Here is a 19659-nt window from a genome sequence, read left to right as displayed (position 1 = left end):
TCCAGATGCTTTCCCATGTCTATCTTAAATTACTTTATATGTGGAACAATGCAAATGTTCACTGCAGGGCTCTGATTTTCTCACTTATTCCTCATATAGTTGTCAGAGTAAGTGCTTTTTAAGGAGTCCATGACACCAGGTGCATCAGTGTCACTTTCACACTCCCCAGTGGCACTCACTCACCACCAAATTTCTGGGACCCATAGAAGGGCCCCATTAAGGTGAAACATTGTCAAAAAGGAGGAAAGGGCGGGTGTCAGGAGGATGGGGCCAGGCTCTTTTCAGTGGTGTCCGGCAATGGGACAAGAGGTAACAGGCACAAACTTGAGCATAGGGAGTTCCACCTAAACATGAGAAGGAACTTCTTTACTTTGAGGGTGGCAGAGCACTGGAACAGGCTGCCCAGGGAGGTGGTGGAGTCTCCGTCTCTGGAGACATTCAAAACCCGCCTGGACGCGTTCCTGTGTGACCTGCTCTAGGTGACCCTGCTCTGGCAGGGGGGTTGGACTAGATGATCTCCAGAGGTCCCTTCCAACCCCGACCATTCTGTGGTTCTGTGAAAGACTGATAAATATTTTGCAGCAAGAGCTGGAATCAGCATTACGCAGGCTTATCTTCCCCACAGCTTAGAACAACCTTAACAGTCCCTGGGCGTAAAATATTTACTTAATATTTTTTTGATTCACAACAGTGCGCAGAGAAGAGCTCTAGGAAAATTCCCTTGAGCCAGTGAAACTTCCTGTAAGGGAGCCGGTTACGAGAGGTTACCTTCATTTCATGATATTTCACTTGTGTCTACAACTCTGGTAATTGAATATGCAGAGTCTGTTACATACGGAAAAAGAGGCAAGCAAAGCAAACTCACACTTACGAAACAGCTTTTCTCCAGAGTGGTAGCTGGCGTTCTTGTTCTGCGCCAGTACTCGCATCTCCCTGCAATTTGCTGGATCTAGTTCGATCCTGACAGTTGAAAGTTACCGTAGCATCACATAAAAGCGTAACCTACGCCTGAGACTTCAGAAAGGAGCATTTATTGTCTGTTCAATTCGCCCTTGTTCCTTAGTTTTTCTAGCTTTTGAGCACACTTAAATGGGTTGTCACACGCTTCCTGCGCCTTGAAATGAAGCAGTTAATTAATCCAGGTTAATAGTACCAGCAGGGTCTGTTATGGCACTTAAAGTAATAAAACACAGCCGTGCCCTGCCTGTGCTTACCATTGCCAACAACCAACATCTCCTATGTAAAGACACCTCCCACCTGCGCAAGTGGAATATTCTTTACTGATCAATATTATTCAGCACGGAATAGCAGAAAGTTGGGTTAGAAAGCACAACAGTTAAATATCAACAGGTTTGGGGTTTTTTGCAGAAGTAAGAGGCTCAGTGAAAGACTAAATCCTTTTTTTTAAAAAAAAAAGGTTGTTAATTTTGAACAGTTTGCTTTGTCTTTGAGATATCAGCTATAGCCAGTTCACTCAGGACTCTGTAATAAGGTGGAGACACTGAAAAATCAGGACAATGCAGAAACAAGAGCCTGCTTACTAGCACTTAGGATTAATTTTACACTTAAAAAAAAGACCATCTTTGTTTTAAAGGTAGCTTGCTATTTGTTAATAGCATAAACGTAACAACATAACCCACAGCAAGCGTGAGAAGCCTTTTGACTTTCCTGTACCCACCCGAGAAAAAAGTGATAATGTTTTTATTACACTAAATTGTGCTGCAATGCTACGCTGCCAGCATACAGGAGGGGTAAATGAAGACAGACATGAACTGTGTATGAGATAACTTATTTTATTTATTCAATTCTCAACTTAATTTTGATGCTAAAAATTGGTCAAAGGCACTTTAAAGAAGGTATTTAAGAAACAAATCCTTATGGTGATCATTCCAGACAAGTCACCAACTTATACCTGCCATTAGGGACATGACTACCTATAATTGCAAAGTGAAACATTCACAGGTTTTAAGTGGAGCACACTGTCCAGCAGCAATATTCAATTCTTTTAGAGCATTAATAACATTTGTGGAGTATCTTAAATACAATATGGTAAAACAAAGCAAATTACACGTTTGGAGTTCCACAGAAGTTTCTCTTGACAGAAAAGGACAAAATTGCCTTTCCAAGTGGTCCTGTATTGAGGGATCTATTTTCATCTGTGCGTGCACCATCAACATCAGTAGCAGGTACATCAGAGAAATAACCCGCACTTTTCTGTCGTACAAAGATAAAACACCCTGCTCACATAGCAAACTGTTTATAAGAGGTCTATCAGCTAGTCATTAGAATTTACACTTCTGGAAGCGTAATAAAACAAATGGCAATGTGTGAAGAAAAAGTGATTTTTAATATATACCCTGACCAAAGCAAAGCAAAGAAAGTGTCCTTAAAGGCAAAAGGTAATGAGGTAATGGGGAAAGACCTTCTGCAAGATGAGAGATGGTGCTAACATCACCAGCGTTTAACCTCTTCAATAAGACCAATATAGACTGCAAAATTTAATCGGGATGAAAGAAGATTAAAATTGGTCTTTTTCTGCAAAGATTAATACTATCATCTGATTAGGAACAGTGATCAGAAGGTAACTTCCTGGCATTCTCATTCTTTCTGAACTAAAAAACACTTAACCCAAGGTTAAAACATCCAAGTGCAAACAACGGCTGCCTAGTACTTTCAATAAAACTAGTTCAAAATTCATAGATGGGTCACTTAAATCACTACAGTGCCAACAGAAGCTTTTAGGTTTTATGAAATTAAGAAACTTCTTTCGGAAACAAAAAACAAAACCACAGAGCAATAATGGGTATAGCCTAAGAGAGCCTGTGTTGCTTGTGCTTCAGAAAAGTCTACCCACCTGAAACACAGCAGCCTCCCTGGGCTGCAGAAATACTCAGACTCGATAAATACTTTCTCAAAGCACAAAGACCTGAAAGTCTCATAATAGTAGTGTAATACCGTACATGAAAGTCACACTACTGTTCACATTCCAGCCTTGTCTACTGAAGTTTTTGAAGGGAGTGAGATACAAGCCAATTATTTCAGAGGCATCAGCTCATTGTTATGGCAATACAATTCAACAGAGAACATCAGTCCTCTGTTATAATCACAGAATGTAAAAATCGACACTTTTCTAGCTTGTCTGGAAGGAAAAAGAATTTCTCTGCAGTGCTGTTAGAAAGGCAAAAGAAATGGATTCAGAGGCCTAAGAACAAGGACACTTCAAAACAAAGCACGAATGGATGTTTGAAGGAAAGGCTACTCTTATTTCTCCAGACAGGCCATCTATTTATCACAAGGCAGTATGTCCTCAGCCTTATTCCGTCAAGAGAGGGCACTCAGTGCTTTATTTCTACGTTTTCTCTGAGGTGCTCCATGTTTTGCGGAAAGGGACATTCCTGCCTCGCTCTGCTAAACCCACCAGCCACAGCTGGGCAGCAGACAAGAACGAGAACTCCTGCTGAGAAAAGGCTTCACCATGAGCTCAGCGGTGGCTGGTTTGACTTGCCACCTCAGCGACCAACCTGTGCGGAGCTCCAACATCTCTCTGCCTGCTTCCTCTTCTCCACCTGAGGCTTATGCATGGTGAAATCCAAACCCCAAAGACTGGACAGTCAGGATAGTAAGGAATATGAAGAGGAAATAATGTTACTTCACAGGGCAGCACAGTGCAAACATAGGACATAAATTTGCAGAAAATATGAAAGATTCTGCCTATTGTGGTAGAAAATCTTTAAATCCCCACGGATGAACTGAGGAAGAAAGCAGTAATAAAGGGACAGTATAGTAGTTCAGTAGTTCTTCTACATGGGCTGAAGTTACAAAGAGATTAAGCTGGGATCTTGATTTCATTTCGTAACTTCCTTAAATATTCCAGAAAAATTTTAATTGCATGTTTGAACAATGCCACTGGAGTTATCAATACCATATGGATTTCTCAATGTTATTGATTTACGTTGCACATGGGATAAACGTTTAGCTCGCAGAAGGAAGCAGCTCTCAGCGCGGTACCATCCATTCTCCTCTGGACAAGCATCCCTCTGACTAGAGACAACTGGAGACTTTTTCCTTTTTTAAACAAATACAGTTATAATTTTCTACTTAAGTCAATTAACACAAAATAAAGCTCGTGTCCGTTTCAATACTTCAGAGGCAGTCTTGCCCATAAAAGACCAACAGCTTTAACCCTGCAGGAACTATTTGTTTAACTAATACTTGACGTATGAACCCAGCCTATATTCAGGCAGAGAAGATGTATGTAATACTTCAGCTCCATGAGGTGTTTCAGTACTTGGCATCATGCTGCAAAGCGATGGTCAGAAAGGAAGTCATGACTTTACTGTTGGACAACAGATAGAACCCCAATCTGTACATGAACTATCTTTGGAAAAAAAATTCCAGTACTTTATGGTAACATCCTCTTCCAGGAACACCCTGAAGGACAGCAGTAGTAAATAAGGCTGTCTGCTACCAGTATGTGCCCTTTCCAAAACAACGACTGGAGGTAATTAGGTTATGTCCAAATTCATCAATATGATGAAGGTGAAAAGTGATAAAAAGATGAAGAAACTTTTGTTCAAGTGTGGAATAAAGACACACTACATGTCAAGCTAAACCCCATCCCCCCATACTGCTACTCACTCAATTTGAAAAAGAGAAAACCAGAAAGTTTTACAGTAACTACATAAAACACAGGCTTGGCCTCTGAAAATTTTTCAGTAATTAAAACACCTATTTTGTTCCACACCAAGAAAGTGTTTTCAGTTAAGAGGCAGAGATACTCATAGAGTAGTGCAGAAATTAATGCACTTTGAAAGACTCCTGTATTCAGGCTGGCTTACCTGAATAACTATATACTTCAGCTTCAAAAAGAGTGAAATAAGGATCATGTAACACTTTCTTCCAAAAAAGGTAACAAGAAGCAGATACAGAAGAAATTTTAAAAGGGGTGGGTGTGGGTGTGCGTTCAGAAAAGTGAAATTAAGTACTTTAGCCAAATAAACTAGATCCGTAGGAAAGCAGTCAAATTGGCTTTGCTGCAGTTTTAAAATAAGACTTTTTTGTATCTATAAAAATTCAATGAATAAAGAAGTAACTCCACAATCTCAAAGTATAGCGAGGTGAAAATTAAATTGAAACAAACCAATTCTAATACTGGCTGAAACCAAGTTATTATAATGCCACTGTAACTTTGCTAAGATATTATTCTTTCTGGTTTGGATGGAAGGTGTGATGGGAGAGAGACTTCTGTTTCAAGAACTATCTACCTTATCTTATGCTGAGAAATTCTGAGATGAATTTTTATATCTATTCAACCAATAGGATAAGTTAATACCAAAAAAAAAAAAAAAAAAAAGAAGCCACAGGCAAATATATATATAAGCAGCTTGCATAACCTCAGCAATTTAAACCTATTTCTGGGTTTCTCCCTAAAACAGTAGTGATCCAACTTCATACTGTTTTGTACAATAGAGACTTTAAAAATTTTAAAATAATTCATAGCAGTGAATTCCATTTCCGAAACAATTCAGATGGATTTTTTGGGTGGATCTCTGCCTAATCATAATAACCAGTCTGTCGTTAAGGCAAAGCAGACTTGAAACTATTTTCACGCCTCTCCCTTCCTTAAAGGGCAAGGTACAGACAGTAACTTCAGGATATTGAGAACACCGGAGAAAGCCATCATGAAGTATCTGACAGTGCAGCATCCAATTTCTAATATTGGAACTGAGCTAACAGAACATGTGGAAAGAAATAGAGGAGAACAGAAAAAGGAACAGAAATACTGTATGATTATCTTTGAACCCGTCCACTATGGTTTTTTATACAAATTCTTCCAGATATTAGTGTACCAGAACAACCTCCTATTTCACAGCTTTAGAGCCCCAAATCTTCATGAGCAGGGCTGCAAGGTTACACTGCCCCAAACGGCCAGAGCCAGCACTGGACTCTGTTGTACACAGACAGTACTGCCAACGTGATTTTTGAAATAAGAATCTCCATGAGTAATTTTAGTCCACAAGCTTCATGCAGGAGTTTGAGGAGACTCTTATTCATTGCACTGGCTTCATTTTCTTCAAAGTCCAATTAATTCTCCGAAATTTTTTGCTTTAGCTTTTGGTTACCCTCTGGTGCTTCATTTTTGCTCTGTTCTTCTGGATTCTTTGCCGAATCAGGATTGTACCGATACAAATACCCATATGGACGGAGATGATAAATCAAATATTCCAAATGATACATAGTCACAGAATCAACGTAGTGGAATGAAACTGCTAGATCAGAGCAGCATCCAGGACCCTAAAATACAAAACAAGTCAAAATAATTAGCAGGAATTCCAAAGCGTGCCCTGGCTTAAAGATCCAGGAAGAATTCAAACACATACTTGACTTCGTGGTAAGAACCTCATGACCATCAGTCATTCATATACTTCAAAACTGAATGCTGGCAAGCAAAATGTATCAGGCACATCCGCCAAAGCATCTTTTCAAACTAACGTTGGACAAAGTCTTTTATTTCTGCAATCAAGCCAGTGAAAAAACTAGCTGCGCTCATTAATGTCAAAGGTTTTTTGCTTTTCCATTCTTCTTTTTTTATGTTGGTGTTTAAATAAAACCAAGAAACAGCAAGCGGGTCTAAATGCATTGCATTTATATATGAAACAATACATGCTTGTTATTCATGATGGCATCCATACAGACTATATAAGCCAAATGCGTCTTTGCACCCACGCCTCTCTGTGTGTGTTCATACATTATACATTTTGGCAAAATTGTATGATTTTGTATTCTTTGTAGGGAAGTATCTAACTTCCTACATACAATAACAAATAATTTTGGAACTTTTTTTTAAAGTTTATTAATTTCACTGACATTATTAAGCATTTTTAAGAGCTAAAAGATCATTGTTAACACATTTGTTACAACTTGGTTTTCCTAGCTCAAATTCAGCTCTCGGAGCACTTTTCTGAAAGATAGTTTTGAGGGTGGTTTCATCAGATTTGATTGCTAATATTTCATCTCTAATCGGAACTAAGATTCAACATTTAAAAACACTGAAGAGAACAACTGTTACATAATTGTTCTTTCAATACTAACTAAGTTTGACCAATATAGCTTAGTTTTGATACCAGATGCAGAATTCTCTATCCAAGCACAAATATGATAGGACAGGATCAAATATGCGATTTCCATTATGGATCCCCACCACCACTGCGTCATTTATGGATGCAACTGTCCACAGCTCATCTACCCAGGAACTGCAGCCATATCTAAAGCTGCTGCATTCTGACGCTAACTAAATACAGTATCGTAGCTGGTTTAAGCTACAGAAATTCTCTAGCCGCTGAATACAAGTATAAAATGAATGCTTTACAATGAAGAGAGTCTACTGAAGAACTAAACTTTTTTTTTTCCCCAGCTTTACTGCGGAAGAGGTCCCACATTCTATCCTTGATTTTGGCAACTTACGCTGATCTCAAAGCTTGCTGAAAAAGAATAACTTTAAAAGTAAGATTATAATCCTAAAAAAGAAGCCACATCACCGATCATATGATCGTTGAAGGATACAATGCAGAATACCTTCAGTTTGTTTTAATTTCAAGTAGCCTCCTGCTCCCCCCACCCCATCTGGGGTTTTTTTAGGTTTTTTTTTGTTTGTTTGTTTTTAAACTGGAGATTTCAGATGTGGAACACAAAGGACAAGCTGAAGTTCTTGCAGTAAGAATGTTTCAGCTTGTAAATGCTAGTTTTGTTGCTACCAGAAAATAATTTTTAAAAAATTAGCTTTGCCAGCTCTCATGCTTGCCTCCACTTCTACAGAAGGTAGACAAGAGTCCAATACAACTACATAAGGAGATCTACGCATATTTCCTTGTTTGGGTCATGCTTTTGTTTCACTCCTAGGCAACTCCCATTCTTCTGTAATCTTTTCAATGGAATTAATTTACACATACATTTTAACAACCTTCAATAAAAAAGTGAGGGCAGGGCAGTTACCAGCATTCAAGCTAGGTCACACTGCACACAGTTATCAGTGATAAGAGAAGTATATTGCAGCACGTCTCCATTTGAAGGGAAAAAGACTAGCAGGCAGTACATCGCCCAGCAGCCCATCCAGTAACTTAGGAATCTCTTAGCCAATGTTAACCAACTACAAAATCACAAGCAAGTCTCAAAATTACTTCAGTTTTTACAGGTTTTATGCAAAGTTTCCTGTTGGGTAGAAGACAAAGGTGTACCAGTGCCACCTTCCCTTTTAGCAGGCTTTAATGTAACTAAACCATACTGTTTGAGCCCACTCTGTACGGTTGCACATACAGCTTGGAGTGAACCACGCTGGTCTCGCTTCTCACTGCACACTGGGAATTGGGTGGCTGGAGGAGAAGCAAGGGACACTGCGTGTGAGATATAAGGGGGCAAAACAGAACAGTAACTTTGCAAGAAAGGTAGTAGTGCTGACAATAGACAAATGTGTCAAAAAGGTTTCATCATTTTTTGCTGTCCACAGAACATAGCAAAACAGTAATAACTGAAGATTCATTTCTGGCATGTTAAGTTCTTAGCATCAACTTCTATTTGATAACTAGTTAATACATCTACACACAGGTGTATCACAGGATCACAACAAAATCTTCTTTTCTAAAATATGTTGAGCTGTTATGAAATTGCCAATTCACACATCGTACACGTTCATATGCATTATAAGCTGTAATTCATAAAACGGGTACCAGGTTCCCTAGGACTTACCTCTACAGCAGGATAATAATTATAATTCCAGTACCAGAATGTTTTTGGTAGGTATCCTCTGATTAAGTGATGTTCTGGAACGAAGGGATGAAAGGTTTCTCTACCACTTGTATCCCTAGAATCTCCTGCTTCCACATTAATGATCTCCATGCATTTTCCTAGTGCTAGGTCTTCAATAGAAGAACTGTGAGAGCATTTGTTCGTTTTAAATGCAGCAACAAACCTCTTCAGAGCTTCTTTGCTTAGAACATACCCTGCTCCTCCACTCATGTAGCCCTGTTTCACATAAGGCTTAAACCTTCTTCCAAAGTATATTGGTTGTTCAGGACTGTATTTTGAAAGAAGCCATCTCAAATTGTCCAATACAACATATGTATCATCATCTGCTTTCATAAACCAATCAGCATCATCAAAATAATGGTCATATACATATTGAAAAGCTTTAATAGTCTTCCAGTACAGTTGATCCCTGCCTTCTTTGGTTTCTAGGCCCACAGTTGGGAAGTCTTTATTTTCCTCAGAGCTCATAAAAAGTATTTTATTACAACGTTGGGCCCAAGTGGCCTTAACATGCTTGGCTTTCTTTTCTAGATTTTGAGGTCCAGTCATGACCCAACACAGTATTTTCACCTTCTGATGCAGCCCCTCTGCAATATTTTTATTCTCATCTAAAAAAAGAGGAAAGTTCCAAAAAAATATTAGACTTGATTGCAAAACAAATGTAAGAGCAATCTCCCCCCAGACATTCTGTTTCTAGATCAGAAAAGACATGCAGAGAGAAAAGAGGCATTTGCCTCCAAACAAACCAGTTAATGAAATGTAATATTAGACTTAGGAAGAAAACAAACAAGACTCCCAAAAACCAAGAAATCAAAATTCTTAAAGCTACTTCAACTCCACAGGATGAAGGACAGCATAACAGCCGTATCAAAATGGTTATCTGTTCAGGGAAGTGTGGCTTTAGAAAAACTTGGTTTGTACATAAAAACTGTTTGGAGGCAACCTCTTTATGGTGTTGGAGGACTAACGAAAATTAAAAAGCTGAATATTTTTGACATTCGCAATGAACACAACTTAATGACAACAACACAGAAAGATGAAAAAGCTAATAAGCTCTGTTATATATAAATATTCATGTTAACTAACAAAACCTAATAAATATTTCTAAAACAGCAACGTATTTTTGAAGGAAAAAGCAGAAGGTAAGCCAAAAAGAAAGAATTTATCACCAAATAAAGTTACATCTTCTTTCTAAAAAATCACATGAAATAAGTTAGAATACTATGAAACTAGTATTATTGTTATGCTAAAATGTTTTAGCATATCTTAACAGAATAAATAGACACAGTTATCTGAGGTGTGTAATACAATGTTTTCCCAGCTGCCAAAGCATTAATTTCCCTCAAAGAAACATTGTCACTCAATACATAGAGAGCGATTTTAATTAATGTAAAAGAAAATTCCCTAGAGAGTGAGATCTGCGTAACTGGTCCTAAAATATTCCTGCTTACACTTCGTGCAACGACGGATCAGATTTCTTCGTGATGTTCTGCAATTACGTGTGAAACACTCACAAACTTGTCTTACAAAGTTTGCGGTTTATATATGCTAAAGTAGCAAATTACTTATTAACATCTTCTTCAGGAAATGCATTATAGTGCTATTTTTGTCATCAAAACTGTCCCATCTCAGGTGCTACCTGTCTTTAGGATTTAGAATGAACTCATTTAATGAGATGTGTCAAATGTAAAAGTATGCCTGAAATATTAGAAGGGTCTACCTTCTTTGGAAAAAAAAAAAAAATTCAGAGTGCAACAGAATTTCTCTGGTTTTGACTGCAAACAGCAACCTGTGTTTTAGACTGCTGCATGATCAGCTTGGCAAACAACGCCTACAGTGGCCCCCTCTGCCCCCTCGCCCCGTCCCAATTCCAAGTTTTACTAATTGTGTCCAAAAGTGCATTTCTTTTGATTTTTTTAGCTTTACCTGAGAAGCTAGATCAGAAGTTAGAAGTGGTCCAAAATTAGCTTCTTGAAGCTAAAAAGCAATTCAGCCACATCTACAGTGCTAGCAAATATATCTGCTTAGCAAAACCACCATTTGATGTCAACACTTAATTTGAGAAGTTCCTGCTCCAAACATGTCTGGATACAGAAGTTGGACAAACAGTTGGGCTCTAAGGAAAAAAAAAATCACTACTGTAATAAAATTTTAAACAAAGAAAACTACCACTCAGTAGACCTGAGGAGAAAAAAGTTATTTAGATGTAACCTGAACATGGGGAAAGTCAAAGAAAAGGATTCATACAAATTCTTGGCAGTGAAGAAAGCAACATTTTGTAATGCATGAAAAGGGAGCATATTATATAATTAGTCAGGCGTAACAAAATACCTTTATGCTGTCCAGAGTCTGCATTGAAATTCATTTGTCCTTGCAGCTGATTGTTATCGGTATCTGCTGAGTGTTGACCATGTGGATCATTGTGAAGGATATGAGGCTGGATCTTAACCTGTTCTTCTAGTATAATGCTAAACAGAAGATAGCATACGAAAAATCCTATTGCTGATCCAAAAGTGAAGGTCAGAAGGTTCATCAAAGACTTAGAAGAGGCCATCTCCTGAAGGTAATACACTGTCAAAAAGAAATGAAAAATACATTAAGATTAAAGCTGCTTAACGCAGAAATCAAATCTACAACTACAGAAAGAAAGCAAGGACTAAATCTCTGAAAGCAGAGATCTCAGTTCTAGCTCAGATTCAGCTACCCTGGGCTTGCATGGACGTGTAAGTACAACAGCAATGCAAATATTAATATAAAATTGTACAACCATTGATGGATATAGTGCAAAAGGCCTATCATATATTCTTTAGCTTAAATGATAAAGGACAGTCATAAATCACAATAGTGACTATACATACAAAAAACATGAATTATATTTATACAAGAATGTATACATCTAAAGTGCAATATCTTAATCATAAAATTGTAATATATGTTCACTTTGTTCTCTTCATCCCAAGAAATCTATGCTTTAAAAATGTAATACCTAATCTTTTACAAAGCTAAAAGATAATGATCAAAGACAAACTACAGGTCAAGATACATTATGGTCGTGAGATGTATTTAAGGTCCAGCAGTAAGTATATTACAGGAATTCTTCAACAGATGTCAAACATGAGCAGATTTTGAAGAGTTATAAAAGCAAATGTACTCTCAAAATAGGGCAGTTTTCCTTCCACTTTTAGGAAGTACTAAGGATAGACTTTCAGAAGAAAGAGTAAGACAACATCTGAATTTTTATACAGAAGCATCCAATTTTAAAAGGCATGTGGAGGAAGAGGAGAAGAAAATGCGTTAGCCTCAAGGCCTCTTCTACACATCAAAACCCCTGTATTTCAGTAATACAAAAAGCCCTTCACTTCAGCCACACCCCTGCTTCTCAAAAACTAAAGGACTTTGCTGACCATTTTTATAAAATTAAACAAAACCAGCATCTACACCTGAATAACGTGAGCTTTATACATCTGAAACAAGCATGAATTTTTGAAGCGTGAACACTTGCAAACTAATTTCAGGCTGTTGGGGCTTGAGGTCTTTTCATCTTTGCAAAGGGTTGAGATATCTTCCAATAATTCATGACTAAACTACAGAAACATTGACTGTTAAATATATACTGGATTCAAGCCAGAGCCTTACAAACAAGTTGATGATGTTCCCTCCATTAAGATCGTTCCTAAAGTCACTGGGCAGAACCCAATTTAGTTAGTTAGGGAGCCAAAAAAAAATAATTATGGAATGTACAGAGCATCGATGAAAACCATTGATCAGAAAAGAGCTGCAGCCACCAAAACAACTCATTTAGCCTGCACCCACTTCTCTCATTGACGGTGCAGAGTCTATTGGAAAAAGCCTGTCCCCAAGCGAGTGGCATAAATCACTTTGCAGCAACACGCACTTCAAATACCAGCTTTCTGTTTGTCAGAGCGCTCTCCTGAACAGAAAGGAGAGAGGAGAGAAAGCAGGTGTGCATATTGTTAGGCTGGCACTTTCAGAAATCATCAGATTTACTGCACACATGCAGATCTACATCATTTGAGAGCGAAGCAGCTCTAACACGTGATTTGCTGTTCTTTCCACGCTGTTACAAAAAGGAAGGAAAACTGGAAACACAATTTGAAGCACAAAATAAAAATCAAGAAACTTAAAGGCTGTATCAAATTCACATAACTGTTGGTTGATAAGGAGCTGTAGTTCTTCAATATGAAAAAGCACATTATGCAATTTTCTAATCATATGTTGTATTCTCTCAATTCAATATTACATCTTGGTGGAGACTAACAATTGCCTTTAGATATCACATCTTAGAGTATAAAAATGACTGTATTATCATTTGTGACCCAGGCCTTGGAAAAATGACTTGGTTTCCAGCTTTATTTCTATTGTCTCATAAGCTACTAACTTGGGAAGAAAACATGAGAACTTAGATGAGGTGCCTTCCAAAAAAACCAAACCAAAACAAAAAGGAAAACCCCAAAACATTTAAGGAAAAGCCTATATGCACAAGCAGCTTATGACACTGAAAAGTATCCACTGTACTAAAATTATTATTTTTGTTTTCACTTTCCCTATCTATCACCACAAAGTCCCCTCAAAATTTGCAATACACAAAGGGAGAGGGCCAGAATAAAACAATGCCTTCCTTCAGTATATTAAAAGGGGAAAAAATAAAAATCCATGCATGTACACAGCATAGCTACAGCACTTTCTAGAAGAAAAAGTCTCCATTGTTCCACTTTTCAATATCAGTTGTCTCTTTGCCATACAATTTCAGTTATCTGCTCTAACAGCTGTTAAAATTACTCTTGCTTGGAAAGAAAAAAAGAAAATAACTTTAAAATAACTGCTGCTTATTAAACTATGGCATTACGTTTAATCAGATTCTTTAGAAAAAAAACCTAGGTGTATTGGAAATGTTAAAACATAAAAAAGTGCATTCATCGCATTTGGAAATCAGAAGTTGATTTGGCAGTATTCCACAAGCAAAGAGGATTTCTGGGAGCAGGTAGGGATAGATGCTGAAGCTGCACTTCATATTTGATATGAAATGGCTCTAGCTACAGTTTCCAATCGAAAATAATCTGCTGATGGTTCTATCAATTTTTTTATCAACAAACTGAACCACTATATACGTGCATATCCGTAGGTTTATAAACTCCACCACTAAACAGGACAGAAATCTTAATTTTTTATATTATCTTGTTATTTGACATAAGTAGAGTCTTTTAACTTGCCAGCAAAAATAACCGAACGCATTAGACTAGAGCCAGAAAATGTCTAAAAGGAAGGTCAGTTCTTATTATGACAAGCATCCCCACTCAGACTCTTTGTTGACATTCTTTTCTATACAGGGATTTATTCAGGGGCAAGACAAGCAAAACATTTATGTGTTCAAGGTCAGGTTGGGTGGGGCTTTGAGAAACCCCATCTAGCAAAAGGTGTCCCTGCTTATGGCAGGGGGTTGAACTAGATCATCTTTAAAGGTCCCTTCCAACCCAAACCATTCTGTGATGCTATGATTCTATGACATACAGAGAGGGAAAAGGCAAGTGCAAAACCTACCAGGTCACTAAAACATCCCCGTTTTTATTCCTATTTCTATTTTTACTTCTCTCGAGTTAAAAAACATACACTACTTAAAAAAAAAAAACCCCTACAACAAAAGCCTAGGTTTAAATTTAAATCATGCTCCATTGCTTTATCATGGAAGCTTAAACAAATAGATCTATTTAGTATTCATGTAGGTAGCCCTATTCACATCAACCACACCAACAATTTTTTTTTAACAGTGATTGTAGATTCAGCTCCAAATTTAAATTTTGAGAGTCAATGATTTCTGCATCTTTAAACTCACAGAAAAAGTCATTTTCCTGTGTTAGGGGCTGCTGAACCTGGCAGCCCAATGGAGACAAGGCTGCTGCAATTCCACATCCCCAGGTCCAGACAGTGACAAGGCCGTGGATGTATTCCCACAGCTGCACAGGCAAACATGCCTGTACACATGGCTGACCACACAGATCAACACAGCTAAAAACAGTGTTCGTGCAAACACAAACATGGTCTGGCCTCTCCCCAGCTGACTAGGACAAAAGTCCATTAGTGAAGAATATAAACATACACCCAATGTACATACACAGAGCTCACCATAGGCATACCATGATTCCCCAGTAAATGGCCTTAAACACTCAGTCTACTCAGTAACCGCCCCTTGGATCCTTTTGTCTTCAGTTGCCTCACTCAGAGACACACAGGCAAATGAGCCTCCAAAATGACTCACAGATCTTACAGTCCCTCCAGTAGCTGGCTTGGACCTCCTGGACTCTCATATTGCCAAATTGAAGACCCTCTGATCTCACTAGTACCTGTCCCACACTAACAGCTGCCTCAAAACCTGGCTCTGAAGCCTCTTGTCCTACTTGCTGGATAGCCCTGCATGATATCACTAGCAACCACACACTGGCATACTTGCCAAGGCAATACACATGCACTCCAGTCTCCCCAGTTACTGGCACTACAGCTGTACAAGCCTCTATGACTCATGGTCTCCACTCCAGTGGCTGGCATTTTAGACCCTCAGTCACTCCAACTTCTCCAGTTGCTGGCACACCAGACACAAAGATCCCTATAACTTATGGTACCACTCCAGTTGCTGGCACTTAAGACCTCAGTATGCACACATGAATATAGCACAGAGTCCCCTCATCCAGGAAAAGTTAGAAATGGAGCTTAATGAGAAAAGAGGACAGACTGTGGTAATCTGGCACAGGTCATGGCCAAACATACCATTTGTTCACAACTGACGAGGCCCCTTTATACCCTTATCCTTCTACTCTCCCATGCTTGCTCTTCCCCAAATCACCTTGTTCCCTCCCTTTGGTCCCTCCCCTGAGCATCCCATAACAGGTTTTGTATGATCACAAGATGCTCTTCTCCTGCATCCCATAATATGTCCCATATTCTGCAGGCAGTTACCCCCCTCAATCTTGTAAACTGTTCTGGAGAACAGCTTTCTGTTGACTTCATGCCTGTCACACCCAGGCAATGGGGCTGATGACTCTCCAGTGACAGAACCGGGGGCAGCTTCATTGAAATTAATGGGGTCCCCCCGCCCCGCGGTGCCTCTGTGTGGTCCTTGTTATGAGCCTTTTAACACATAATCTAAAATACTGTTCTCGCTCTGCTAGCTGATCCCACAAGCGTTAAAGTCATCTTCCTAATCCAAAGCAAACTTAGGGAATCCCCATGCAATAGGAATATATGATACTGGACCTTGCCCCAACCCTAAAAAACAAACAAACAAACAAACAAACAAAAGCACCTTTAAAATTAATACTTTTAAGCAAACTCTGACCATGTAACTTTTTGAACTTATTTCAAGAGGAAAGGCATTAAAAAAAAAAAAACAAACAACAAACCAACCCAAAACCTCAAACGTGGCATTTTGAAATTTTTGAAATTTACAGAATGCAGGACAGAACTCCAGATATTTTTATACATGTTTAATGCTGGTATCATTCCATAATCCCTTTAAGATTTCCTAAATTAGCTATGAGAAATATGGCTAGCCTACACACACAGCTGGTTCTTCCTTGTATCCCTTACTTAAGGAGTAAGGGATTCATGCTCTGAGGCCCCAGCATGAAACAGAATGTAAAAGTCCTTTGAGAGCTCCATAATTAGCAATTAAATTGATCTCTACCACCACGTACTTAACAGTCGAGCAACACATCAGAATAATTAAAAGTCAAAACGTACAAAACTTAGTTAGCTGCGTGATGCCCAAGAAAGGTCTTCTGCTCACTAGGTCCCATTATTTCTAGAAGCTTTACATGTATGTATTCGTATGCTTCTAAAATTAAACTATATTCAAAACAGTTGTACATTCACTGCCTGTATCATTGCCTGCACACACAGGCCACCATTGCTTGTATCAACGATTACTGTGAACTGATGCAGTTTCTTATCAACTAAGCACAGATTATATTTTTCACTTCCAAACATATTTTGGTTTGAGTTTTTTTTTAAGAAAAGAATCTAATAATTTCTAAGCTTTTCTTTGGAAGGGAACTTCTTCCACCAAAACCTCTTGGTTGTTCTATTCAAAAATACAGACAACGGCAGCAAGGTACTTTGGCACAGGTGTCCAGTAACAGCACTGAAACAAGATGTATAACAACCCACAACCCATGCGAGAGGGAAGAAACATCTTGGTAATCTTCCTCATTCCAGGCGCCGACACCCTCTTTCAGCAACAAGTTACCACGTCCAACGCGCGGCTTTCTAGATCTCTAACAACTTACTAAAGAGAACTGCGACGTCAGTCCAGGAAGTCCCCGTTACGAGGCGCAGGCGGCGATGGCCGGGGAGCAGCGAGCGACTCCCCCCTCCAGAAGGCACCTTCCTCCCTCCGCTAGGGCTCTGAGGGACTCGCCGTCTCCCGAGGAGACCCCCCTCCTTCGGAGTCTCTGCCTCCCAGACGGGCAGCCAGGCACCTGCTGTCCCCGCAAACCGCGGCTCCCGCGGGCACCTTTCTCGCCGCCGCCGGGCTGACACGCACCGCCCCGGCCGCCTCCTCCCGCCCCGTCACCGTAAGGGAAGGTGCTACCTTCCGCACCTTCCCTCACGTCGCCTCCCCAGACGGGGCGATGCCCTTCAGGGGCCTGCCTGCCTGTCTGCCTGCCCGCCGGCCTCCCCTCACCGACGGCCCGGCCCGGCCCAGCGCGGGCCCCGCCGCCGCTCCCTTAGCGCCGCTCCCCGCCCTCACCTCCTGGGCCGGCGGGGGCCCGGCGCGCGCTCAGCCGCGCGGCCCACAGACACCCGCTGGCCGCCGCGCGTAGGGGAGGAGGCAGCCACGCGCCGCCGCCACCGGCACCATCCCACCGCCCCGCGCTACGCACCCCCCAGAGCGACGCGGGGGGGGCGGGGAGGAGCGCAGCCTAGTCCCGCCTCCTCCCCGCCCCCGCCGCATGCTCATTGGGCGGCGAGCGCCGGGGGGCGTAGCCGGCCCCGGCAGGCGCATTTTAACCCTTGCCGGTCGAGCGGCCCCCGCCGCGTGGCAGCGCGCGCATCCCCTCACGGTCTCGAGCGCGGCTGTCGCCGGTGGAGGGCGCGGAGGACTGCGGGTTTCCCCCGCCCCCCCCAACCGGGAATCCGTCCTTCCTTCCCCCTGTCCGCCGGGAGTGCGGCCGCGTCGTGGGGCCAGGCCGCGGGGAGAGCCCGTCCGTGCCGTGTGGGGAGGGCGGCGGTGGGTGAAGCCTCGGGCCGGAGCTGCGGCGTGAGGGCGGGGAGCGGGGGGTGCAGTTCGCCTGGCGCACTTGGTGGCGGCTTGGTCAGGGCCTTGAGGTGTGTGTGGGTGGAAAAACGGCACAGGGCGCGAAGGGGTCAGCATGCGAGGGGAAGGGGGAGGCGGGAGAGCGCCGCTGCCCCTGGAGCACCGTGAGGTTTGTAAGCGGCGAGGTGTTCTGGCGGTGGTGTCTCTGCAGGCACGTCTGGGAAAAGAAATACCCCGGGCAGGGCTGTCCCCCCACCCCGTGATGGCGTTACCTGGCTCTTGTCTGCCCGCTGTCGCCTGTGCCGTGTGTTCGGGCCGGGCTGCCGAGCTCCGCTGCTTCCCAGCCCCGCGTTCCCTTCACCTCAGCCGGTCTGGAGCCGCTGCACTTCCAAAATACCATTAGGCAACTGCAAGGGACGTTGCTAGGTAACTGCACCCTCTGAAATCATTCCTTATCTCCCTCTGCTAATGCTGCCTACCTTTTTAACATCCGTGACGTTTCCCTCTCGATATCTTTCCTCGGGAAAAATCTATTAAATATGAAGAGGGTTTATATATTTAAAAGGTGTTTTATGTTACAATGTAACCAAAGGATAGCATTTTGCAAACAGCGGGTAGTTAATGGAGCTCTGCAGTTAATAGGTAGAAGCTTCTTTTTTTCTCTTTCTTCTTTTTTTTTTTTTTTTTTTTTTTTTGTAAAAGAACTGGGGTGCAGGTATGTGCCAACAAGAACTGTTAATGTATTTCTGTAAATGGGGGTCCCTGCACACATTGCTCTTGATGTCTCACCATATCTTCTCCCTCCCCATGGTTCTTAGTCCTTCCTTCAGCCTGCCCATGGGTTCAGTCCAAACCATAGATTTGTTTCTTCATGGCTATAGATTGTGTTTGTTCTCTGTCTCCCCCCCTCTCCAAAACAATTAATCCCTCGGAGTGTGACCTTTTGCCCTCTATTTTTAGTTCTTTTTCTCTGGACGATTGGTTATTCAGGGGATACTAGCTTTGGTACGGGTTGAAGAAGCTCCCATGTCCCACATGGCTGCAGGTCATAGTTTCTCATTCCTGCCCCATCCCATGGTTTGCTGCCCCCTTACAATAAAAATTACAAGCAACTTGGTGAATGGTATCTCCTGGAGCTAGTTTCATTATAGAAGAAAGGGCAGATGTGAAGTGAGCACACTTGTAGGGGGAAGTCTGAGTGTTTGGCATTGAGAAAGTCAACTATAAATAATAAAAAAGACAATGGAAATTGCAAAGGCTGCTGAAAAAAAATAGAGGTGTCTGTCTTCTCATTTCCTGTCCTCCCAAATTTTTATAGGAGTTCTGTCCACCCATGTCCAGGGCATGTCTTAACTTTCTGAAATAGATTAAGTGAAGTTTTCAAAATGTCTCATTACAGATAATGTAGTATTGAGTTGAATATAAGATTTTACTTTGCTTTTGGTGAACGCAGAAGCATCGTGGGAGTTCTACTGTCAAGGACTGTGGCCCATGTATATTACACATGTGTATATATATGCATGAAGTGCTATGATTTTTCATACAGACATGTTTATTGAGCCGTTTCACTCTTTGTTAGGCAAGTTTGA

At 41.1% G+C, this 19659-nt stretch overlaps 1 protein-coding gene across 3 annotated transcripts; it reads right to left on the bottom strand.

Moving 5' to 3' along the window:
• Window positions 1–1755: 1755 nt before the first annotated feature.
• C1GALT1 (core 1 synthase, glycoprotein-N-acetylgalactosamine 3-beta-galactosyltransferase 1) lies at window positions 1756–19236 on the bottom strand. 3 transcript variants are annotated; one of them, XM_063324890.1, is made up of 4 exons: window positions 18343–19236; window positions 11134–11373; window positions 8743–9410; window positions 1756–6294 (listed from the first exon to the last, which is right to left on the bottom strand). In XM_063324890.1, the coding sequence occupies exons 2-4, from the start codon at window positions 11354–11356 to the stop codon at window positions 6085–6087; spliced, it is 1101 nt and encodes a 366-aa protein (XP_063180960.1). In that variant the 5' UTR covers window positions 11357–11373; window positions 18343–19236; the 3' UTR covers window positions 1756–6084. The 3 variants fall into 3 exon arrangements, with proteins under 3 accessions (XP_063180960.1, XP_063180961.1, XP_063180959.1); XM_063324891.1 differs by lacking the exon at window positions 18343–19236 and adding an exon at window positions 17564–17717; XM_063324889.1 differs by lacking the exon at window positions 18343–19236 and adding an exon at window positions 17100–17545.
• Between the last annotated feature and the right edge of the window lie 423 nt (window positions 19237–19659).

Source organism: Chroicocephalus ridibundus, chromosome 2 (genome assembly GCF_963924245.1).
Source record: "Chroicocephalus ridibundus chromosome 2, bChrRid1.1, whole genome shotgun sequence".
Classification (NCBI taxonomy): domain Eukaryota; kingdom Metazoa; phylum Chordata; class Aves; order Charadriiformes; family Laridae; genus Chroicocephalus; species Chroicocephalus ridibundus.
Note: the sequence above shows the minus strand (reverse complement) of the source record. Positions and strands in the feature narration are given on the sequence as shown.

What these genes read in the sequence shown, in the direction of transcription:
- C1GALT1 (XM_063324889.1), bottom strand. An exon ending in AGACTCTGGACAGCATAAAG is followed by an intron (nt 9,411 to 11,133) that starts GTATTTTGTTAC and finishes CTCTTTTTTTAG; the next exon opens with ATGAGAATAAAAATATTGCA. An exon ending in ATTATTATCCTGCTGTAGAG is followed by an intron (nt 6,295 to 8,742) that starts GTAAGTCCTAGG and finishes TTTGTATTTTAG; the next exon opens with GGTCCTGGATGCTGCTCTGA.